The 25,815-nt window shown below is 40.5% G+C and overlaps 1 protein-coding gene across 12 annotated transcripts in view; it reads right to left on the bottom strand.

The window, feature by feature from the left end:
* The window catches only part of TENM4 (teneurin transmembrane protein 4), a 1,542,144-nt gene that overhangs the window by 310,081 nt on the left and 1,206,248 nt on the right, over positions 1–25,815 (bottom strand). For all 12 annotated transcript variants that reach the window (XM_064720073.1, XM_064720105.1, XM_064720113.1 and 9 more), the window contains one exon: positions 23,837–24,106. In XM_064720073.1, the coding sequence (XP_064576143.1) occupies positions 23,837–24,106 (270 nt within the window). The remainder of the gene's footprint in view (positions 1–23,836; positions 24,107–25,815) is intronic.

The following is a 25,815-nucleotide window of genomic DNA, read 5'->3' as shown; positions in this document are numbered from 1 at the left end:
AGCATCAAAGACCCTAAAAATAGGGGGTTTTCCCAGATTTGTATAGATGAAAAAGCAACCAGTCCCCTAAAGCCCTTTTTCTTTGTGTTCATACCTCTTTTTAGATATGTGTTCTTGGGGGGACTCAGAAACTCAGTTCTGCACTTTTAAACAGCCTCCATGTGCTCAAAAAAGGCAGCCAGAGGCCACATTTTTCTGTGTTTTTGGCAAAAACAGACTTGAAGTTTGACAAGAACGTGAGAATCCAGCCTAAGGGATGGACTAGTGTCTGGCTGCTTCTGCCTCTTGCTTTCTTTCAAATTTCTCAATACATTTATCTTCATCACTCAAGTAATGTGTCTAAATCCTCAGCTCCTTATTTTTTCTCATCAGGGCTTCCAACAGTTCTAGGAATGCAGATGACTGATGAAGTAACAACCAATGTGTCACACTGTCTCTTAGCCTTAAAGGATAAGGTAACAGAATAATTTTCAAAGGTGTGGAAGGACATAAAAATTTTTTTTCTTTCTTGAGTTTATCTTTTTTATTGCTCTAACTGGAACCTGAAAATCACTGTTGTGCAGTTTGTGGACTGCCATGAACCATGGGTGGTTCTTGTTCTGATTTTGGCTTTCTAGGATGCTCTGGAAACTTGTTCTGGCTTTGGAACTGCTGCATATCCCTCTTTTGTGCTTTCTGCTCTCGTGCTCTGCCTGGACACTGATCGATTATTTTAGCAGAGAAATCAGTATTTCTAGGGTATGGAGGGCATGGGATTGTGTTAAACAGGTTTAGGCTGCAGGGTCAAAGCTGGCACTATGGAAATTACTATGGAAATTAAATGAAATTTCACTGAGCTCTCAAAGAACTGAAATCAAAGAATATTTGTGCTTTCCTTGATAAAAATAAGGAGCTGATCTCTGACCTCTGCATATGACAGGAACTTCCTTTAGTCCATTTTCACTTGTGCTGGCATTTATAGAGTCTGACTTCAACAAAGTACCTTCCTCATTTTTCAGCTCTTTCTTTGTATTTATAATGACTTCTTTTCATCCTACCTTTCAAAGCCTTGCCAAACACTTGCATATTTAGCTTCTCATCGATTCTTTGGGTATTATTAGACTAAATTTAACACTGAATAAAATAAAATGAACTCCAGAATATTTAGTAAGTCAGCTTCCCATCTTGGATGAGACAGCAGGAGTCCTGACTCCTCGGCTGTTATTCTAACCACTAAACCACATTCCCCTCTCTTGCCTTATGTCTTCTGGGAATCATCCATCAAATAACTTTCCTGCATTTCCTTTTATTGCTTCCCAGGTAATGTTTATTGCTTTGAAAGTAACTAATCATGGGTTGGGCTGTGCTTAGATGCAATTAAAAGAATATTCCACACCCCCTTCTTAAAATGCAGAGCATCTCTGAGATTCCTAATCATCTGGGTTTTATAACCCTGTTTTATTACTTTCCAAATATACAATGCTCATAAAAAAGGTAATTGGATCTTTACAATAATGCCATTTTCTAATCTTCACCAATGAAGTAAAATTATCATCATGTAGCAGAATATTACGTTTCAATTGTTTTGCTCTCTTATCCCATGTCAAAAGTTTTGAGGGCAAATGTATGATATAAATACTAAGCCATCACTGCTGAACAAAATGGTCTTTAGGGGTTATGATAATTCTGTTAAACAGGGAGCATCAAGGATGAAGGGATAAGGCAAAAATATAGAGACGGGATAGCCTGAAGTAATAGAGAAAAAAACACAATAGCAAGTATTTAGTTTAAACTCTTATTATATAGGAAAGCTAAGAGCTATGTTTTTGCCTATGTTCTTAAAGTACATACAATCACAGAATTATTTAATACATAAAATCACAGAATTATTTAGGTTGAAAAAGACATCAGGATCATCAAGTCCAGCCATTAACCCAGCACAGCCAAGCCCACTACTGAACTATGTCTTTAAGTGCCATGTCTCCACGTCTTTCAAACACCTCCAGGGACACTGACTCCACCACTTGCCTGGGCAGTCTGTTCCAATGTTTAACAATCCTTTTTTAGTGGAGAAATTTTGCTAATATCCAATCTCAATCTCCCATGGCACAAACTGATGTCATTTCCTCCTATCCTCTCATCTGTTACTTGGGAGAAGAGACCAACCTCCATCTCACTGCTGCCTCCCTGCCTCCTTTTGGGTAGCTGTCCATGGCCAGGCAGCTCTGCCCCATGGAGGCACATTGGAATCTTCCACTTGCTTTAGTACTGGAGTAGTTTGAAAGTGGCTTCAACAGCCACCAAACACAAGAAGAAACACACCACATCAGGGATGACAGTTTGATCCAAGAGTCAAAAAGTGCAAGAACAGCAATGTGTTTACTAAAAAAAAAAAAAAAAAAGAAAATTAGCTGTTTTAGTGTCAGGCTTCATCCTCAATTGCTCTTGTTTGCAGAGGAGCTGAAAGTAAGATCAAGCCTGGGGCTCAAGCTGAGGCCATTTTTAGAAATATAAAGCCCTAATGAAGCCCCTGTTGCATTTCCCTATGTGTGAGGTGGGGACAATAACCTCTTTTGCTGGCAAGTGCTGCAATTCCCTTAGGATGAGGATTGTTCCTTAATGTGAAATGAGCAGCACTTTGCCCAGCAGGGCTCTGACTTTTCATTGCATGGCTTGAATTTGCAGCTAGGCAAAAATACACAAACTGAAAGGATAACAGTACTTGGGTAGATTAACTTCAAGCTACTTTCCAACTTCCCTTGCCCCTGTATTCCTGTGGTGAATGCAGAGATATCATTTCTGTCTGGAACAGTTTGCAATTAAGAAAGCCCTCTGTTCTCCAGCATGGGAAACAAGCTTTCAAACATGGCTTGTCTGTGATCCACTCCCACTGCCGTGGAACTCAGCCCTGAGAACTGGCAGTCATTACGACAGGGGCTACTGGTACTGAGAAATGACCTGCCAGACACAGCTCTCTCTGCCACGTTACACAGGACACTGCAGGCATTGGATGACACAGAAATGAAAGACAAATGTGGGATTAAGAGGGATGTTCAAGGTCACCAACATTACCACAGAAATATAAGAAGCACTGTCCCATGCAAGCCTGCTCAGGACTGTCTAAAAATTGGTTATTTTCTTGTCTAATCTTCTAATCTGGAAGGAATTCCAGAAGTAATTTGCTAAACAGTTAGAAAATTTCTAGTTTTCTGTCTGAATTTATTTTTGGCATATTTGTAGTCATCTGTTCTTGTGCCAGCATCACCTTTTAGCTTAAAGACCTCTGGTTCCTCCCTAGTATTTACCTGGTGGATATATTTAGAGTCTGCAATTTTATTATTTCCCTGCCCTCCTCCAACCCTTCCTGTGAGAAAGGAAACCCAGACTGGCTTTGCAGTAATCCCAAGCCTCACTGCACTGTAGCCATCCAGACTGACAACTTTTTTTGCTGCAGTTTAAATTTTTCTTTCTTGAACATGTTCAACAGAATATAGGTGCAAGGAGGGAGAGGAGGTAAAAAAGTGTTATTGTCAGTATTGCTGTGAAGAAAATGAAAGTCCAGAGAGAAAAAGAGATTTGAATATGTTGACACAAGAAAGGACTAAAGCAAGAGGAGATTCTGAGTCTCTCGATGCCAAGCACACTACCTTCAAACACACTTCTTCATGGCATACCTCCCTCATAGCAAAGGGTTATTAAGGTGTGAGACACTTGGTTCTCAAACCCAGCATTTCACTGTGATCTTGTAAGTTTCATCCAATTTGTTAATGAAATGAAAATCTATCAGGAAGGTTCTGCTGTCTTTGCATATTAATATCAGCAAAAACTAGAGCTTTCATTATCATCTTCCTTGCTTTTCCCCTTTGCAAAAAAGGCAGTTTGAAGGTTACACTTAAGGTCAGCCGCCACCCACATTTATTGGTTTATTCCCAGATTTTGAGTTATTGATATTGAGCTTGTCCAGGAAATCAGTGTAGCTCAACATAAGAGTCATTGATAGCCTGCTGCTCTTTATGCATTTTAAAAAGATAACCTTACAGAGTAAAATAAATTTTTTAAAGAGAACTTCAATGTCTTCCCACTGCCAATTCAAGGCTTTGCAAATCCTTGGGCTGCTGTTTGTTTTATTTTTACCCTGTCTTTCCCTAAAAGCTGTCTTAAATGGTCAAAGCAGGTTTCATTCTTTCTTGTTTTTTTTCATTTCTCCTGAAGATGAAACAAATGCCCACTGCACAGATATTCAGCTAATTGACCCATTTGGATTTGTTCCCTGCATATTGCTGGACTGTCTTTTAGCTTGCTGGGCCCCAGGAATGAAAACAGAATCATGGGCTCGGAGTATCAGCAGGGCTGTGACCTCTGTCTGAATGCTGCTTCCCCCAGCCATCTCACTGGTGGTCTCTGTTTTTTGCCTTTTCCTTAAAATTCACTTGAGGGACACAAGTATGTCCCTGTACTCTGTTTTTCAGAACACCCACAAATTCACCAGTGGTTTGCTTTTCATTCTCCCGCCTGCCCATTCTGCCTGCTGCGTGTGTGTTTGGTTGCTGTGCAGCTCCCCTCCCTTTCCTGCCCTAATGCTGTTACAGGATATTGCTGTTTGCGAAGAAATGAAAGATGATATTTAAAAGGATGCTAGTACTAGGTTGACTGCTGTTGAATTTCAGAGTTGCTGGTACAAATACTGAATTGTATTACTCTCATGGTAACGCTCTCCCCAAAGGATTCTCCTCTTGCCTCATATGCTCAGTCCCTGGTCAGTTCAGATCTGATTGCTCATCTATTAGATGTAATAACAGTATTGTGCTGTAGCTCTACAGTGCCTTTCATCTCATGTGTTTTACAGAGTCTGGGCAGCTGTTGTAGAGAAACAGGTAGAAAGCTGAGTGTGGAGGCTCTTTCTAAAGTAATTTCAGTTGACATATATTTAGTGAACCCATCCTGCTGATAAAGAGGTACACTGTGTATTATTTAAGTGTATATATACACACAGCTAATTAAAATGACAGCACTGGCACCAGTGGCCAGCTGGGACAGATCTCTCTCCACAACACCTTTCTTCATCAGCCTTCCCCACCTTCCCAGGCTGGTCACCAAGGAGCATTCACCATCACTGCTGTTTCAGGACATGATTTTCATTGTCTCATGATGACAGGGGGCATCTGTCTGCACACAACTCGGGAATTTGGCAGTGTTTTATGAAGTTGCCACTTCTCTATCTGCTCTGATGTACTATCAGCAACTCAAGTGGAAATCATAGGAGAAAGGAACCTGTTTGCACAGAAATAAGTTGCAAATGTGGCAACTGCAATAGCTATATTAATGGAAGTGTAAAAGAAGATGGAAACCAGAGCAAAAGGGATATGATCTTGGAGGGTAAAATGGTAACATAGAGAAGTACCTAAAAAGTCTGAATGAATCTGCTTTGCTTAGCACAGCTGAACTTAGGACACCTCTGGGAACTGGGCCAAAACACACACACACATATATGATATAGCACAGTGTCCTATCAGGATATTATCTGAGACATTTAAAGCCAAACTAACTGATCTGGGCACTACTTGTGTCTGTTATTTTGCTGAACAGCTCTGGTGATACCAGAGTAAGCTCAGGGGCACTGGGTGAAGCAGCTGGCTAGCCCAGGAGCAAAGCCCCAAGCAGATCTTTGATTTTCTCAAACCCAAAAAAGCAAGTTGTTGGGCTAGGAGACAGATCCTGAAGCCTGATGAGCAAGAAGGGGAATTCAAGTGAAACTATGACAGCAGTGAGCAACCGTATGAGGAAGAAAGCTTGGCTTTCTTAAGTGCTGAGGTTGTACCGGCACAGTCCCCAGTACAGACACAATGTTCTCCATGGACTGAAATTTCCTCTTCCAGTACAGGAATTTGCTATATTGGACTGGTTGGTGATCCATTAGTAGGAACTGAATCTTGGCAAGGCATTGCCTGTTAGCATCCTGCATTGATGTGGGTGCAAGTGGCTGAGATGTGCAGGCCAAAGGGAAAGACCAAGAGAAAGTGAGAATGGTGGCAGCTTTGCCACACACCGAACGGCAAATTCATGTTTTCTAAAAGTAGTGATTTGCCTTTGTAACAACACTGACCTGCACTGCAGATTCAGATTTACTTGTAAATCTCCTCTTGGTCAGGCACCAAACCCCCTGATTCCAACATGGCAATGCAATAAATTGGAAGTGATCTGCTCAGAAGTATATATGGGATGAAACCCAGAGCAGCATTACAGACCAAATTCTGACATTGTCAATTTGTGCCTCTCAAATAATGTCTGTCATCCCATAGCTTCCCACAATTCCCTCTGTAATCCCAGAAAGAACAGACATTTCTTTAATAATTTAGGGTGAATATCAATTCTGTGGTGGTGATAAAACCCAAAAGACTTTCCTCTCGTATTCCTGAAGCCATGCATATATGATGACCATGTCAGCATGGGCACCAGGATACAAGGTGTTTTACAGTAGTATTACTCTTACTCCAGCTCAACTGCTCCCAGTTGAAATACAGTTCTTCAGTGGAGACAGATGCCAAGAGCAAAAGACCCTTCTGTTGTGTGTGGGGGGGTGACCAGCGTGACTATATATTCATGGAAACAGATGGAACAGTTTATACTACAGTACTCATGCATATTTGGTTTGTATTTGAATGAAGACTAACAGATGCAATGTGCTATTTTATTTTTTAGGAAATATATGATTAGATATGGTTAATTTGCAGAGGGTAATGAGCTACATGCCCTTATTAAAAAGTCGTATATTTATATACATTTCTAGCAGCAACATCTTCCTCTTGAAAAAGGGAGCTGTCTGTTAAAAACAGAAGATGACCTTTTCGAATTGGTGCCTCAGTTGAGTACCTGCTCCTTCTTCACAGCTTCTTACAGATGTTTATTAAGAAATTGAGACAGGGGAGTACTGATGACTGAATTGTGATCCTCCAGAAATTTGTTCTCTGCATCTGGTTAGATTGTTTTCATATGTTTATACTTCACATATTGCTCTCTCAACTGCCTGAAAGGAGGTTGTAGCAAGGTTGGAGTCAGTTTGTTTTTCCAGGTAGTAAGAAACAGGACAACAGGAAGTGGCCTCAAGTGGCACCAGGGAGTTTAGACTGGATATTAGGAAAAGTTTTTTGACCAGCACGGTTGTCAGGCATTGGAACAGGCTGCCCAGGGCAATCGGTGGTGGAGTCACCATCCCAGGAGTGATTTAAAAGATGCATAGATGTGGCACTTGGGGACATGGTTTAATAGTGGGCTTATCAGTGCTCTAGTAATGATTGAACTCGATGACCTTAGTGGGCTTTTTCAATCCAAACTATTTTATGATTCTATACCTAAATAATTTTATTTGGTTTTGAGCACATCTCCAGGAAAACTGCATTTCATTCTCATCATGTTGACAAGGTCTTCAACATCTTGAACTTGACTGACCTTGATATTTTAACCATCATATAATGAGACATTAGGTGAAATATTCCTAGGTGAACTGTCACTTACTTGGACATTAAGCAATTAATGTCCACTTTGGAGTACTTCTTCTTTTTACCTTTGTGAAAAAGAAAATTCATATACAGATAGTTTCCTTCTGAATTTAATAAATAATACCATGTCCTAAGGCGAGAAAGTTTTCCTTTTTAGTCCCCTAAATTCAGTGGACTGACCATGCTAGAGGTGTATACCATAATTTCTTGAGTGTTTCAGAGGGTTAGAGCCAGTAGTGGAAGATCAATTCCTATTCCCTGAAGATCTCAGTAACATTCTGGGTAGACTCAGGGAACTGAGTGTCAGAGTCCTGAGGTCTAGCCTGGGTCTCGCCAATGGCAGATAATGCAACATCAAGCAGGTACAATTAACACAGATGGAAATACATCCCAAGGATTGATCACCTTGCGTTGCAGCTGCCCATGTACACACACGCTCTGCAGGCTTGCACATCATCAAGTTGCAGACTTGTACATTGCCATTTTACAGCAGTGTCATGAAATTTACTTCCTTTACCTTTTAGCAACAGGGAGTTATTAGTCTATGATGTGTTTGCCTGGAGTGTTGAGGATGGTAGCCAGTTGTTTCAGTGCTAACTATACAATGATGATGAGAACAACACCCTAACACAAAAACCTGGGTCACCCTTTCCATTAAAGTACTCTGAGATTTTTAACATCCCTGCAGAGCAGATGAAATCACAGTCTCCTTCAAAGCAATGACCCACAGTGCCACATGGCTGTGTTTTTCTGTCCTAGTGTGATGAAAAGCCAAGTAGACTAGGCTGATGAGTTCAGTCCAGTGGGAGTGTGAGCTTCCCAACATCTGGCCCAGGCTTTACTGATGTTGCTGAGCCACCGGAACAGCTCTCACGCCACTTTATTAAGCGGAAGAAATATGGCTTTTTTCATGTCGTGTACTATCAGATCAGGTCTATCTCAAATAAATCATATCAGCCCACACTGTCATCTCCTTCCACCCACTTTTTGTATGAAACTTCCATCAGCCAAGCTTACATGCACTGAATTTTCACAATGGGTAGTTTGCCAAAAAAAAAAAAAAAGGGACAAGACTTTGAGAGATAGCTTCCTTTGTAGCATTGGGAAAGGAGGAAGAATTGTGATAAACATCATTACTAGCAAGTAATTTTTCCTTTTCTGATGCAGCTCTACAGTGAGTTTGTTATCTGCCTGCATGAAAGATCTTTTCAAGATGTTTCTAGTCCCCAAGGAAGTGAGAGACTAACAGAGTCTTCCAAATGATAATAAAAGAGGGATGTCAGGAGGGAGAAGATGTCTCTCTTGTTCCTCTAACACTTGACAAAGCACTTTGCCCCCCTTCCCAGCACTAGTTTCCTAAGCAGTTTGGGAGGGAAATAAGCTTGCTTGCAGATATTTTTGTTCTTTAGCTAAAGAAACAAATGCATTCACTGAATATAGCTCTGCCAAGAAAATAAGAACATGGGCAGGGCTTTGAATGGAGTCACTGATGGGAATGAAGGAGAGGAACAGTTTGCTGTTTGAATTGCTCATCAGGAAGAAATAAAGGTGGAGAAAGGGAGGGAGGAAATGGAGCTGTTTGAGTGAGGATGCTGAATGCAAAATCTGAGTGGAAGAAATAGTAAATGCTGAGAAGAAGCTGGATGAGTCTGAGTCATGCAACAGATTTTTTTTCCCCCCCAAAACTGTGTAAAGCAGACACTGCAACAACCGACCTCAGAAACCTTTCATGCAATCGTTGTAGGAAAAATGACCCCAGGGCAAGGTCATATCTTCAACAGATGGACAAAACCAGCTCTTCTGTTCTTCGCTCTCTTGCCCAAGTGGGCTGGGATCTCAATGGTTTTGAGTGGCACCTCGGAGATTTACAGCACATCATGATAAAAGGAGTACTGCCTGCCTCCTAACGCCCTAAACACAGGGATACATAGATCCTCAAAAAATCCTAATTTTTGCTCTTTTCATACCAACTTTCCTAGCACAGCAATATTTTCAAAATACTGTCTGCCAGTGCCCTTCTGAATTCCCTGTAATTTATAACACTCTTAATTTAAAATATTAGAAACTAAAGTAACTAACCAGTTTTCAGACAGTATTTTAGTAAGGGAAGGTATGTCTGCATATTTCCAAAAACATGCAAGTAAAGAATCTGATAAATTTTTTTTCATCCTAGTCTGGAATGCTATTCATAGGCTTATCTAGATTTGAAAATGTATTAATATAATTATTCTTGGAAAATGATTTGGAATTATTCATTTCCAAGTAATTCTCTATGTGGAATCAGAATGATCAGATACTTGTGCCAAAGGAAACAATAATGAAATAATTATTTCATAAAAGGCATATTAGTACATTTCCAATTGGAGAGGAGCTGGTATAAACAGGAAAGAAGCAAACCCTATTGTCTCCCTCATTCCTTACAGCCTTGTTTTACAGCCCAATAGGCAATAATGAGGCTGTAGATCTATGTCGTCTTCTTAGAATCCAAAAGGCTTTACAGAGTCTGTTGGATGAATTTCAACACCCTGTTCAAGTCCAAGGAGGAAATAAGCTCTTCCAGAAATTCACCAGTCTTCCTTTTTCTTCTTTGAGTCTGGCTGTATCTCAAAGGAACCTTATGGACCATCTGTCCCTCCTATCCTCTCAACCCCCACATGCCACCATCGATAAGACATCAATCTGTGAAGCAGCTCTGGGAGAGATTTTTTAGTAGTTTCTCCAGGAAAGCATCTGAGTGATTCCTTTGCAGAATCTATCTGCTCCCTGTGCCTGCTGGGGAAAAGGGGTATTGACCTCTCCCCATCTCTAATCTGATCTGGACATTCTTCTCTTGAAGGATGCAAATATATTGGCAAGAACTTTAGACAAAGCCAAGAATGAATTAACCAAATCCAATTCAGGGAGGACATTGATAAACAGTGCATGGCCCATGAGAGCATTAAAGGTTTGGAAAACATTACTTACAGTGAGAAACTCCAGAAGAAAAGAACTAAGAGAAGGTTAAGAACTAAGTTCATCACTGTCTATGGGGAAATGAATCTATTGGAGTACTGTTCAGGGGCAATAATAGATGTTCCGGGTCTACGGTGTCTTTGGGAACCCTTCCTGAACTTCTCTTACTTTTTGTGCTTATGTGAGACTAACCATAATCTGATGTAGACAATGCAAAACACTGCTGTCAATGACTGAGATAAAAATGATTTGGGGCTGCATTTTCTTCATAGCCTAGACTAAGGCTCTATCTAAAGGTCTTCAAAAAATCTTCTATTGTGAGGTAAAACATCTCCCTAGGAAAAAGCACTATCACCTTCCAAAATATTCCTTCGGGAACTGGTCTCCTCCTTAGTCATGCAGCTTACAGAGAGAAATTTCCTGAACTCTTCTGTTTAAGTTTGCCTCTAGATATCCACTGAAATGCTGAGAAGCACTGAACTGAGTTCCAGAACTTATGGCCTCAATATTTACCCTTCTAGCCCCAGAAGTTCTCTATCCAACAATTCAACAATGAACATGGCAATATCTTTTTTTTTTTCCCTGTCAAAACTTTGATAATTTTTGATCAAATAATGAGAGGATTTCTCCATTTGCATTGAAGAGATAAGACTGTCCACTGATGTTTCTCCAGGTTTCTTCTTCAATTCACACAAATCACAAAGTCTAACAGCTCACACACATGACCCCCATTGAAGGGAGCTATGAAAATATCCCATTCAGCCTTAGGACCCATGGAGGTTGTGTGAGTTGATCTCTGCTTTCTGCTTGCTTCAGTCACAGAAGGCAAGTGACCAAAGAGGGTAAATTTGTCCTGATTTGAGAGCCGCCAGCACACCAGCGGAAAGGGTCCTGTGCAGATGGAATGGCAAGGACTCCCATCAGGGGGAATCACACTTGATGGACAGTCAACAGCCAAAAATATTCAGGTGATGTTGAGGGACACTGTGACCTGACAAGAGACATGGAACCCTGTTGATGTGCCTTGTTAGACAGTAAGTCTAAATTATAGGCACATAAAATTTACAAATACATACATCTTTCTTCTATTTCCATAAATGTTTAAGTGAACCTTTACCAACCTAACCCATCTTTATCAACCAAACTTCTAACATCTCTACAGCTCCATCAGGTAACACTCTTCTAAGGCCTTTCCTTATTCTCCTTTGTAGACTGATCCTGTGTCAGAGTTTCTAGTTTCCTGCCACCAGGAGTAAGTACCTGTAATATCCAAAGTCACTACCTTTCTTTTCCTGAGAACTAAGGCAGGATTAACACTTCTTCAAACTTCTGCAAACACAGCACTCATTTCATTCCCAAACATATGACGGGTCACATCACCAGTCTGGGTAACAGACTTCTTTAAAGACAGCTAGGAATGCATCCAGCAAATTGCACATGTTCCAGAGGGAACACCTTAAACGCCAAGGAGGAGTGGTACCAGCTACAGGTAAAGTTTGCTTTGTTGAGCACTAATGAAACTAATGGGGTATGTTTATGTCACACCTTTCAGTCCAAATGATCAAGCACTTTTGCAAGCCTTAATCATTTCACCCATCACTGAACTGCAGACTCCTCTGGGGTGGAACATTAACAGCTGCTTGGTAGAGCACAGCAGCAAGCCAGAGCAATTAATGAAGGAGAAACACCCCTTCCAACTATAGGAGCAAAGGGAATTTTGTTAAGTGGAATGTAATTATCCAAAGCAGAGAGAGGGAGACATTTCCCTTCATACTCATAATCTGGGGTTACAGCTGCTTTTCCAGTCCCTGTTTTACTGGGAAGTCAGCATCTTAGCCTGACTCTGAGGTTGCAGTGCTCCATTCTAAGAAAGAAGCAAAACTCCCAAAGGAAAAACATCTTGAATTTTTCTGTGGGATACCAGATTCTCACTCTTTCAGATGAGGATTACCATTTGCCTTCTTCAAACAACTAAACCAAACTAGCAGCAAACTAAGAAAGTGGCTGGAGATAAAGGCCCATAAATGTTCCATACAAGCAACATGACTCTCCATCAGCTATAAAATCTGCACATTATACAAGTGCGAGAAATCATTGTCTCTAAACTATTTGTGGCAGGGTGGCCTCATTTAAATTATAATCATGGTTTAAACCAGGAAGCAGAGAATCTTGATTTAAATAATCAGGTTTAATCTTGTTTTGCATGTGTGCTTTTCAGTTATTTTCTTTTAAAACTGGTTGATTCTCACTGATTGGTATAATTTGCTGCTTCTTTATGCTAAATCAAAAAGTATCCTATATCTATACATATTTATTTCAGCAATTATATAGTTTAGCATGCATTTATTCAGATTCCTACTTTTTTACATTTTTTATGAAGAGAAAATGGTGAACAACAGATTTCTTATTCAGTAGATGATTACTGGAGTTTTTAGTATTTTTTTGTTGTCTTACATTTATTTGAAATTCACGTCAAAACTGCATTTAAATGGAAACTGGAATATGGTCATAATTTCACCCCCTCCTCTCAAACTAAGGGTAATAGAAGTCTTCACCATGCTGGAGACTGAGAAGAAAAAAAGTCTTGCACAGAAAATGAATTGGTGAGAACAAAGGAGGTGAACATTCTTGCTGGAGAGTTGGAGCTGGGGTGCATTTTCAAGAGAGTTTGGCAATGCTCCTTCCTTGCTGGCAACATTGGTTTAAATAGCCCCCAGATGTTTCTGTTATGCCACCCTCAGACACTGGCCCTTATTTGACGCAAATCAGGAGGATCTTCTGTTGGGTAGGATTTCTGCTGCTCTATAGAGCATTGAATTGATCTCTCTGGCATGGGAGCTGAGTGGAAATTGTGAAATCAGGAGCTCTCTGGGCTCGCACCCTTGAGAAAAGGCTTTAAAACACATGGGTTTGGGGGTAAGTCAGAGCTGGGCTCCGTGAGCAGTTGCACTACCATGACAATAGGGATGGAGAACCCATGAAAAGGCATGGGGATGGGTACCCAGGGTGGCAACCTATTAACCAAGGTGGTGCCTCAGATGCAATCATAAAATCACAGAATTATTTCAGTTAGAAGGGGCCTTACAGATCATGGAGTTCCAGCCCCTTGCCATGGTCAGGGACACTTCCTACTGGATCAAGTGAATGGTTTAGAACCTCATCTAACCTTGCCTTGAACACTTCCTGGGATGGGTCTTCCAGAACTTCCCTGGGCAACCTGTCACAGCACCTCAGTATCCCCACAGTAAAGAATTTCTTTATATCATCTAATCTATATCTATTGTCTGTTAGTTTAAAACCATTCCCCTTGTCCTGTCACTATCTACCTGTGTAAAGAGCTGTGAAATATTGTTTTCTTTTTATATACATGATTCAATAAGATCTTTGCTGTGGTGGAGAAAACTAAACAACAACCTGCCCTAGAGCATATAATTAAAGTTTTTAGGGGCAGTCCAAACAAAAACTGAAAACTTTGCAGAATTAGGGCAGTAATGCATTTTCAATCACTGCCCTTGATTGAATGAAGTTGCTAAAAGTTAATCAAAATCCTCTGAGAAATAAAACAATGAGATTTTAATGAATAAATTCTCATGGCAGAAGCTATGCTTTCCTTTATTTGGAGCTCAGTGTGCACCTCTGGGCATGGGAAAACCAAAAATAACATGCTCTTTCCTCTCACTTTGTTCTGCTTATAAATGGAGACACATCTTCACTGAAAGAAACAAAGTCAGGTACCTCAAGGGGCATTGCTGGAGACTGAACCAGACGTGGGTTAACACTGTGTGCTGAACTCAGAAGCAGATTCAGTGGCCCAAATGGGAATTTAGAAATGCAGACATGGGCATCTGGAAATGCCCAGTTGGGAAGAACACTTGTAGAGGGAATAGTGGGTATTGAAAGCCAGGTGCACCAGGCTTTCTTCCCAATTTCTTCTACTCTTCAGGGAATAATGCATGTCTTTGAAATGCTGGGATGATGAATGGACATGTCCTACCCACTGCAGCTCAATGTGACCCCTAGAGATCCAAGATGAAGGAAAAAAATGGAGAAAAGGCAATTGGGAAACAAGCTTTGGCTCCCTGCTCCATGATTAACCAGCTGGCTAATTCTGGAAGCAGGAGTCTGTGGGGCACGCAAGGTAGATATCCAGCCATTTAGAGTTCTCAACCACCACCCCATCCTTTGATGGGACATTAACTGTCTCCTCTAATTCTTGGTTTTTCTCCATGCTGCTTCTCTTTCGTGTATCCCAGGGGGATCAATTGTTTGCCTAGAATAGAGTTTAGGTCAGACCCTAAAAAAAAAAATCCTGCTTCAAGTGACCATTGACCCTGATTCCAGTACTGATGTCCAGTGCCATGCCAGCTTTGATGGCCCTCAGTGTCCTGACCATAATCCTCAGTCCATGGCAGCAGCCATTCCTGACTGGCAATGATGCACAAATCCCACCCCAAAACCAGGCTGGAAGCAAAGCTACTCTTGAAAGGTTTCATGCTGCTGAACACAGGTTTATTCCCCTTGGGGTGTATCACACCACAAGAAATTATTTATGGCACTCAGAAACAGTGTAAAAAATGCACAGATTTGCTTCCAAAATACTTGGCAGCTTGCCTGCAATATTAATAAATGCAATTATTTTTCTTTAAAAAATCACCATGACAAGGCAGTTTAAAGTGGCAAAAGAAAGGACAAAAATTAATCACATAACTACAAAGAACAGTAAATTCTTACCTGTTGATGTTGTTTCTACATGCCCTCTTCACCAATATTCAGGCTAATAATGAGCGTCTTTTAGTGCTTTTTCCCTGCCTCATGGCTTCACCATCATCACAATAATAATAACAATGTGAAACCTACACACTAACCTGTACTGAACTGCAGTTCATTACAGAAGAATAACATTGGGAAGGACTGAAGTGTCAGCATCCTTTCAGATACAGATTACAGTAATGCAGAAAGTACATTCTCTGTGGGACACACCATACAGGAATAAAATTAGGAAAAATGAAAAGAAAAGAAAATTTAAAAAGAAAATAAAAAGGAAGAACTTCTTTTCCTCTAAGGACAAAAGGCCAGCAATGAAATAAATTAGCCCTAGAAATAAGTGGGAATTCCTTCACTGTGAAACAGAATCAAGATACTGACCACTAACGCTGCACTTGAAATACTAAATTCAGATTAATCTCATATGCCTTCATCTCTTAAATGGGGAGCAAAGATGCTTCTGCTTCCCTTTATTGTGCTACCAAAGGATCAATTGGCTCCCAACTGTCTGAGAGGCAGTGACATCATCATTTTGAAAGCCTCCCAGTGGGCAGGGAGTTTGTTGAATGTGAAGGGAGATAAGGGTCTGTGGTCCTAAACTCCATGAATTCACTGTCTCATCCAGGTAAAACTTTCCCTGAGACTCTTGTGAAGGAGTGAGGTGGTAACTCACCTATTCACTTTCAAGAAGTATCTCAGGACTAACATCTAAAAAGGACAAAAAAGACAAGAGGACAGAAAATATGAGGTATCTATCATCAAGAATGTCAGTGATTAGAAAGTTGGATTATAAGTAAAGAAGATGTAACAGCCTTCAAGGGAGCCATTTTTCAGTGGAAAATGTAGCATTTGATGGTCATACAGTTAAAAGTCTCCTTTTTAGGACTAACATTCTTCATAGGAATATTAGTATCTTTACGGTTGGAGAGCCTGAAGGCACATTTCTTCCCATGACCTTCCCATTTTAAGCGATCACCAAATCTCTGAATATCTCTGTAAGGTGGCTTCAGTAAATTGTCATATCCCAACAGTATCCACACACAGTTAAAATGGGGTTTTTTTTGCAAATTCTATCTGGAAAGGGGCAGTGTGAGAGTTTTGAGAAGCTGAAATAAGGAAAGGTATCAGTGAAAATTCCCTTCTAGATGTGCTACTACTTTATGTAGTTCTTCACTAACTTCTGCAATCGATGATGGATATTTAGGGGTAAGGGTTCCGGCTAATTTTTTATTTCAAGCTGAAACATGCTGTTAATATTGAGGTTACAACTGATGTGATACAAGTCAAAGATGACAGCCAGAAGATGTCTGATCTTGCCTGGACTGTTCTAATTTACTATTGTTTTCCCTTACTAAAAAGTTGTAAGGAAAACTTAATAAAATATAGCTCATAGTACATCCTTTTAAAATTATTATTTATTCTGAAAAATATTTGGTTTTTTAAAAAAAAATCGTTTCTGAATTCTCCAGAATATGAGTATCACATTTTTGCCTTCATGGTTTGCAGAAGAAGCATGTCTGAAGCACACTCTCATTTACTGGAAGTACTTTATAATGCACTGTTTAATTCAGAGGAGAAAATAAAGAGATGATGTTGCTGCAACCACGGTAACAATATTAACAATGGAGTGGATGAAGCCTGAAAGGAAATTACTCAGCAAAACATGGTAATAAAAAGAAAAGTCACCATGGACTATCAAATGGGGTATTTAACAAATAATATGTAAAGCAGAGATTACACAGTAATTCTGGCACTGCTAATTGCACTGATATATTGAACTGTACTTTGGGCCAGTGATTTGGGTCAACATGATTTGGGAAACAGGAAGGTGAGTGCAAAGAAAACTGAGTAAAAATTCTTCCTCTAGAGAGAGTCAGAGCTATTAAGAAGTTACCTTGCAAGGCATCTGGTAGCAAATACAGACAACATTAAGAGAAGAGCTCTCAACAACCAAAGAGAACAAGGAAAACACACAGAAATAATTACTATTTGTCTCTTAGCTCTCTTAACTGTTGTAAAAAGACTCTGAGGAGAAAATATTTTCAAAAAGCTGATGAAATGTGTCTTGATCATTGGAAAGCTTTCTGATTTATTAAGAGGCCAAAATGGCTATCAGAAAACTAGCAGTGGACAGCATATTGTGATGTATTTAACCAAAAGCACTGGGATCTACACCATTCGGGCATGCTGTTTTCAAAAACCAGACTGTTATCACCATGTACCTAGGACCTGGTGTAACACTGCTGATGGCAACAGGAGCCTTCAAAGGCTTTGGTGAGTTCTGTATCAGTCACTACTGAATAAATGAAAGCATCAGTAATATTTATTACCTGCCCAGAGAAATAAAATTGTAGCATTTCTTTGGTGTTCCTTGTTTGAAATACTTGTCTTTAATTATTTCCTGCTTTAATGTACCCCTGTGTTTATAATAGGTTCTATAAGCATTCAGTTCTGCTGAATCCTAAAACCCTATTCAGTTTCTTAAGCACTCTTTCTAGCAACAGTAATGGCTCAAGCAGTGGAAGCAGAGAATGTGGTGGTTACTGCAAGGAATGCTCTGTAAATCAGGTATTATGTCAATTAACATGGCTAAGAGTTGAGTCTGGGATGGTAGAGGAGGCAGAGCTATCATGTGAGCTTTAAAGTTCCTGATTGCCACTATGCTTCAGTTTTACAACAGCCTATCAGAATTTTTCAGAATGGCAATTTATTTGATGAGAAAGCAAAAACTAAGTGTAACATACCTACTACCTTTCTGGTTAAGTTGGTAAGGCTTGGAGAGCATGTTTGGAGATCGAGCTGGTTGTTGCTTGGCAGTTTTAAATGCATTCATTTAAATGCAATCCAGAACAGCATTGACTAAAGGAAAAAAATTACAGAATGGTTTGCGTTGGACAGAACCTTAAAGGCCACCTAGCTCCAACCTCTGGGATGCCCTGGGAAGGCAGAGACACCTTCTACTAGACCAGGTTGCTCACATCCACATCCAGGCTAGCCATGAACAATTCCAGGGATGGGACACAAGGGAAATTATTCCTCTTTGTAGGATGTGGGTCCAAAATGCTGCTCTTAAACCTTTTCGTCAGTAAGTGTCTGTATTACTATAGTCACCACATCACTTTTGGCACTGACTGGTGCTTTGAGAGGTGAAGCTAAAGATAAATGAACCCTGAGATGAAACTGTACATCCTAAACAGAGATGATCAACAGATCTATGGTGGAAGTGTTGGGGTGATCAAACTTATATCCAATTCATCATTAGATGGGTGATTGGAGTCCAGTAGTAAACCCTTTTGCAATCGTAGAAGGGGTGAAGAAGTTTTTGCAGGATGATGGTTTCTACATGGCTTTAAATTGTGAAGATGGAAAGAAGTTGCACAGGGGAATTTGACAGAAAAGGTCCTGAAGCTTGAATTTTGGCTTCCTGGGTGGTTAGATCTGAAATTTTAGTTCATATCCACTCATCTTTCAGTGTGGTGAAGTCACACTTCAGCTACACTTCTGCTGCAAGAATTTCTTTACATGATAGATCACAGTTGAACCTCTTCAACTCAGCTGAACTGTCTTGAGCCATCTGATGCTAATCATCCTGTCTGTGAGATCCTTCTGGCCATTTGATACTGCCCACATTCTTCCAAGGAAGAGATGATGGCAAAGAGAAACATCAAGCCACTCCTCATAGCATTAATCAAGCCTGATTTGTCCTGCTAATGAAAAAATCTGCTTCCTGTCTCTTGTTTCTTCTCATATTTAACCAACTACTTGCCTTGGTGGATATGAACGCTGAGCCCAGATTACAACTAAAGTAAATCCTTAGTTTGGAATAGTTTGGAATGGCTTCTTTGGAATACCTGAAAATTGTGCTGTACTGTTTGTTTGCTTGCTTGCTTGTTTGTTTGTTTTTCAAGGGCTGCAACTCCACTTTCACAAAGACCAATTTTAAAAATGCTGTTGATCCAGGTGTACGGTAACCCTGTAATGATTGTACTGAGTAAACCATTAAGTTCATTATCACTGAAGGTGATTAGGTGAAGGTGATTCATTATCTACTGAAGGTAGAGAAAAAAGTGGTTTGGTTTTGTTGTTGGTGGTGGTTTTTTGTTTTGCTTTTTTAATTGTTTTTTCTTTTTTTTTTGTGGGGTTTTGTTTGTTTGGTTGGTTGTTTTTTTCAGGTTTTTTTTTGTGGGTAGGGGTTTCATATTGGAATATCTATGCATTTTCTGCCTATCTCTCAAGTTCAAATCTGTCCAGGGGTTACCAACATGATTCATAATACTTTGGGTGGATCTGGATTAAGATCTCTATTACAGATCCAAAGGAAATAGACACAGCCCAGTTCCTGGATGCTTGCACACAAACACTGTCCCTGTCCACATGTTAGAAGTCCCCTAGACAGTACAAAAGCCCAGCCTGAATAGTCCTGCATAGCCCCAGAGGAAAAAGGCGCAGCAGAGCTGCAAGAATTGAAACTGGAAAAAGAGGGATGCTTGAGAGAACCACACAGAAACCCACACTAGACAGCATCTAGTTTAGACCTTTCTCAGCAGATCTTTGTCTAGTTTACACTTAAAAGCTTTAAGCACTGGAAGTCCTCAGACTACTCTGATCTCTTCCAGTGCCAAACTGCCTTCCAACTGTTTATGAGGAGAGGAGACTCTAGATGTTGTCTTTCAACTGTTTTTTTCAATGGGTGATGTTCAGAAGATGGAGTCAGACCGTTCTTGGAGGTGCTCAGTGGGAGCAATGGACATGAGTTGCAGTTGAAATCCATACCAGCTCTTAGAAAAAGAGCTGTTCACAGCAAATGTGGTCACCTCCAGAGCCAGGATATAGAAGCTGTGGCCTCTCCATTCTGATAGATACTCAAATTCTCAAATCGCAACTGAAAAAGGCCCTGAGTCACCCAACCTGACTTCCAACTTAGCCCTGCTTTAAGCAGGAGAGGGACCAGAGACTTTCAGCAATGCCTTTCAGTTTAAATTATCCTGTGGTACTCTATTTTTATAATGATTTTCTTATGATTAGAAGTTTTTTGGGTTGCTTTTTTTTTTTTTTATGTGACTAAATTGCTGAAAAATAAGGCAATTTCTGGAAGACTATTACCTCGTTTTTCTTCAATGTGCTCTTCTCTATGGTAAACAATTGTTGGCTCAGTACAAATCCTGTTCGGGGTTAGCTAAGGTACCGCCAGGAAACTCCAGGCTTCACTCCAAATGACCACTTCAGGAACTTCTTTTGCTCGAATCAGTCTTGCTGAGAAATAGTGCAATCTACTATAGGAAAGAAGTTCTCCTAGAATCTCCTAGACTTCCAGGAACCAGACGCCCTTTGTGCTTAGTTCTGAACTGTTAATGGGAGTTCACAGTTCCAGTTCAGATCATGATCATGCTGCAGAAAACCCCTTGAGGCATAAAAAGTGCCTGCTACATCAGCAATACAGAATGATGGCGCTGTCCCCAGGCAAGATGCAGTAACATGAGCTGTGCCTCTGTCCCCTCACTGTGCAAAGTGACTGTCCAGGTCAAGTGAAATGCACTGCCCACTGGAGGGGAAGCCATCAAGGCTGTTTGAGTGGGCAGGATGTGAGCTCAGGGCAATGCTAGAGTTATAACTCAGCTCTTTAGTGAAAATAAACTCTCAGCTTATTAAAAGCATTTGGCCTCCTAGAAGCATTCAACCTAATGAAGGTGACCCTTGGCACTCAGGACAGAGGCTTGGAACTAGATGGTTTTTAAGGTTCCTTCCAACCCAAACACCTCTGGGATTCTGTGGAAACCTCATAACAGTTTAGATAAAGCTACGGATGGCTTTCCATGCCAGCTCCCTGTTTAAGCGATCTATGGACTACAATACGCCATGAAACCAGAGCACTTCATAGACTTCCTTAAGGACAGGGACAGACTGTGACTGTCCTTTCTGAGCAGCATATCTGTTCCTTTAAGGCATCACCACTCCCGAAATAAAAACAAACCTACTTTTCAAGGGAGTGACTCCTCTCCTTTTCTAGGAACACAATAAATGTTTTGGCAGAATCATGCTTTGACAACTTTGGATTTACAAGCATCAGAAGGAAATTCTGATTATTTATTTTAGATAAATAATAAACAGCATAAAAACTGCTGACTTTGACCTTCATTGGAGAAGTTGGTTTAATGAGTACCATAAACTCTTCTATTGATGGCAGGTTCATAAAGTCCATATTGACTTCCGCTAAAGGCTATAACTTCTATCAATACTGTCAACAATTAATATTGGCTCATAAAGGCATCCTGTAAACTGAGTCATAGCATTATGTTACTTTACATTGCCATTAGCAAAATTTCATGTCTTCTTGAAAATGTTTCTTCTATAAATCTGGGATTTCTCAAAATAGCATGTGTGATAGCTAGCAGCCCAGAGAAACACTACTTATGTGCAGTGAGGAGGGAGGAAACGCCTTTATGTTCAGCAGAAAAAGCTTCTGAGAGGATCTCAGGCTTCATTTGCTGCTACAGTAGGTCTCAGGCTGTGAGGAGTTTGTGCACAAAGATTTCTCATGCCTTTATCTGTGCCAAGCAATTACAAAGGAAAATGCTCAGATTCTGCCTACTTCAAAGACTTTTCCCTAACCTTCTTTTCTTTCTACCTTGCAACATTTGTTTGCATATGTTTGTATTACCAATTCAACCACAGTCCCTATATTAAAGTGAACTTTTTCTCAGTTCTGGACCAGTTTTTCTGACCTGAACATGGTCTGATGTCTATGACATCTTCCCAGGAAAGTCTAAGCATCAGATGAAGCTCATCACCAGCACAGTTTGGATCTTAATGTTTTCCTTTAATCTCCACCACCTCTTTTTTGTCAGTATGAACAATACTATTACATACTGGACACCACAGAAATCTATGTTTTATTTGTGCTACACAGACTTTTGATTTCAGTATGATACAGCCTTTGTCATTCAAAACACCCAACATCTAAGACTGCAAATGCCTAGGCTCCAAGGAAACTCTTACTTTTATACAGCATTGTGTGTTCTCCACCTCTCAGTTCTCTTTTTCTAGCTGCTATGAAGTGATGGTTCAACAAATGGTTAGCATGCCATTAAAGTTAAGGAAAGAGGAATTGAAGGCTGTCTCCAACCTGACATGAGTCCTTCTCCCTCTGTGATTACTTTCAGTAAAGCCTTTCAAGGCACGTGAAGTTGCTACTGGGCTGTTTCTAGTATAATTTCATTTGAAAGTGATCTGTAGGTACAAAGTTGCATTTGCAGGTGTAGAGAGCAGGGAAAAAGACTCCAACAGATAATGCAATTCTTCTCTGTTAAGACCAAAGGGGGGGGCTGGGGGGGGGACCAACCTAGAATTCTGTATACTGCTTTTCTTAGTAGGCATGGAAAGAAAAAACGTATGGGATAGGATTGCAGCTGCTCATACATCACATGGAAAGCACAAAAAAAAGCTTGGATAGAGGAGAATGGGATGGCAGTGCAAGGCGCTTGCTTTTGGCTGTTTTCTAGCAATTTCTTGTGAATGTGCAAAACTGTAATTGACCGTGATCATCCCTCTGATTTTTCATCAAAACACAAGGATCAGAAGGAAAACAATGCAACCTGCCACTATGTGTCTGCTTGTAAGACACTACACTATGAATCTTTTAAAAAGTATGATAAAGATAATTAAAAAAGATTCTTCTGTACATCCTTTGAACAGAAGACCATTTATCTTTGAACTCTGCCTAATATATCATTATCTCTGTAATAAGCTTCAACTGTAATTTTGTTGGAGTTAAACATAAAATCATGTGGGTGGTGTATGTCTCACTGTCATGGCTTCCAGAGGAAAACTTATCATCATTTGTCACTACAGTACCGTGGCAGAAAGCATGAAAAGAACAAGTGATACAGTCATTTCACATGAGCTTTCTGCGCCGAGCACAAGTGCCCAATGACTTGCACGCAGCAGCTATATCAAGAAGCAGGCTGTGCTATAATTGAATTAAAGGTGCAAAGGCACATAGGACTGGATGAACTCCTGGGTCAAGTTGCAATTGAATCAAAGTCCCCTCTCCTTCTCCTACACTGCTTGGCAGAACTGCTGACCAAAAGGTTCCCAGACCTACAAAAGGCACGCAGGAATCCCTGCAGCTGGGGACACAAAGTTACAGAGATAAAAAAATCTGTGACCTTCAGCTTTTATTTCACACAAAGAAAAAGGCTTCTAAAAATATTTCACCATCGTTTTCCTTCAGAGACCAGTCAGCCAATTTACATAAATGAAGCGGCCCCTGTCAAGGAACCAGCAAGGAAGAGAAGAAAATTATCTGCCCAGAAAATCTGAGCAAAGATAAGAGTAGCATTGGCCAGAGGAGGGGAGATTTAAATGCCTTCCCTCTTAAAGGTTGCTGCAAAAAGCAGGGAGAGTATTACAGCTATTTAATGATCTCTGTCGCAGTGATAAATAAGTAGGAGCTTCTCCAGCAGTTCATTAACAAAGACTCTGTAGGACAGTAAAAAGGCCACGACTGGGGCTGTTAGAAGAGTGTTTTCATGGAGTCTGATAAAAAACCTCATCACTAAACCTAAGGAAGATTAAGGTGGAGTAGTAGGAAGAGACATTCCTTATAGAGCTCGGGGCTGACACTCGCATGCACTGTCACCACTTACCTGTTTCAGTATTCTCATGCTCTGTGTCGGTGAGGGTGAGGTTGGAGTTGGCCCGGCTTGACAAGCAGGAGCTGCGCCCGGACTTGGTGTTGCGTCCCCAGATCCTCACTGGGTGCTCAGGTGACATGACCACATCTGCCTCCGTGTCCGCATCCGAGCCGGCGCTGAGGGAGTAGCCACAGTGAGGCAGCCCAATGTCGGTCCGGTACAAAGCCCCGTGTGTCGGTGTCACATCTTCAAGTCCCAGCTCTCGTAAAGAGAAGTTGGCTCCTGTGAGAAAAACACATCAGCTGGGTTATTCTTTAATACAGCACAGTGCCATGTAGCACAAGTCAAGAGCTGAAGTGCTCATCTTCTACCTTCATGTGGGACACAGCAGCGTGACAGTAACTCACAGCAACATTATACCAAAGATACCCTTCTTCTATGGTCTTGCTCTGAACGAGACCAAGAGACCACAGAATCATAGAATCATTAAGGTTTTAAGATTATCGAGTCCAACCATTAAGTCCAAGTCCACCACGAGACAATGTCCCTAAGCATCTCATCTACACTTTTTTTTATAACAATTCCAGAGACGGGTGATTCCTCTACTTGTGTAGGCAGCCTGTTCCAATACTTGGCCACTCTTCCACTGAAGAAATTTTTCATAATATCCAATCTCAACCTGCCGTAGTGTCACTCGACACCATTTCCTATTGTCCTATTACTTGTTACTTGGGAGAAGACACCAGTCCTCACCTCACGACAACCTCTTTTCAAACATGCCAGGACTAAAAAGTGGCTGGATTCCTGCTTCTGGAACCTGACAAAAACGCAGGGCATGTTCAATGAAATCATCAAGTCTGAAACCAAAAACAGATGTAGAAATGGTGCAATACTTTAGGAGAGGCAAAAAGTAATCTTCTTGTGAGAAAAGCAAAATGAGGCGTGCAATGATCAAAAGTCCTACCGTACACCTGACAACTTTCCTACAATAGGCAATTTGAGTGAGTTCTGCTCATTGAAAACTCTGAAATTACATATCGGGGATTTAAATTTCCTTTGGTGATTTCACTTTCCCTGTGCTGACCACTCACACCTTGACTCACATTTAGCTATTCATTCTGATAGAGGTTATTCGGCCACAAATAGATGCAATTGTTTAGCTGACTAAAAATATGACCTGAAAAGTGACCCTCGACTCCATATCTAGTTACCTGCAGAGCTTCAAAATCAGACTGAATGGATGTGAATAAGGTTTCAAATATTAGCACACTTTGGGAAGTTCCACAAGAAGCTGGGGAGAGCAATTTTAATCCACATTTATTTATTAAGGCATGCATTTATTTTTCAACCCTGAATATCTTGAAAATATTTTGGCCAGTCACGAGTGCCTTTAGCTGCACAGTGCATTTATACAGCTCAATGAACCCCTGCTTCTGTTATACTATGCTTTGGATGGATTAAAGAACTGAGCAGTTTGCAGCTCAGGCATATTTCAACAAGATAAATCTGAATGCACAATCTCCAGGCACTAACCTTCCTTTGAACACTGAAGTTCATAACTACTCATTATTAAAATCTGTTCATCAAGTCTGGATCTCAAAGTTGTATCCAAAGCTGAATTATCATTTTCTCCTTTCTCAAGACCCATAATTGTGTGGTTTTTCTCACATTTCTGTTTGTTGAGGTCAAATATCATAGGGTAGAAAATGTGTATCCAACAGAAACAGTCAGTTTTCTACTTTTCCAGAGTATGGTTTCATATTTGTGGAAACACGCTAGCTTGTCCTTGAACCCTGATGATTGGGGAAGGTCTCTCATATTAGAGCACACGTGCATCAGATGACACGTGGCCAAAAGTAAATGCTATTTTACTACATGTTTTCGTTTCATTTTTTCAGTTGACTTTATAGCTCACAGTGAACAGAGAAAAGATATCTGAATGCAAGGTGAATAGTGAGACTGGACAACATTTTCATGTATAGCTCAGAGAA

Source organism: Zonotrichia leucophrys, chromosome 1, assembly GCF_028769735.1.
Source record: "Zonotrichia leucophrys gambelii isolate GWCS_2022_RI chromosome 1, RI_Zleu_2.0, whole genome shotgun sequence".
NCBI lineage: Eukaryota > Metazoa > Chordata > Aves > Passeriformes > Passerellidae > Zonotrichia > Zonotrichia leucophrys.
Note: the sequence above shows the minus strand (reverse complement) of the source record. Positions and strands in the feature narration are given on the sequence as shown.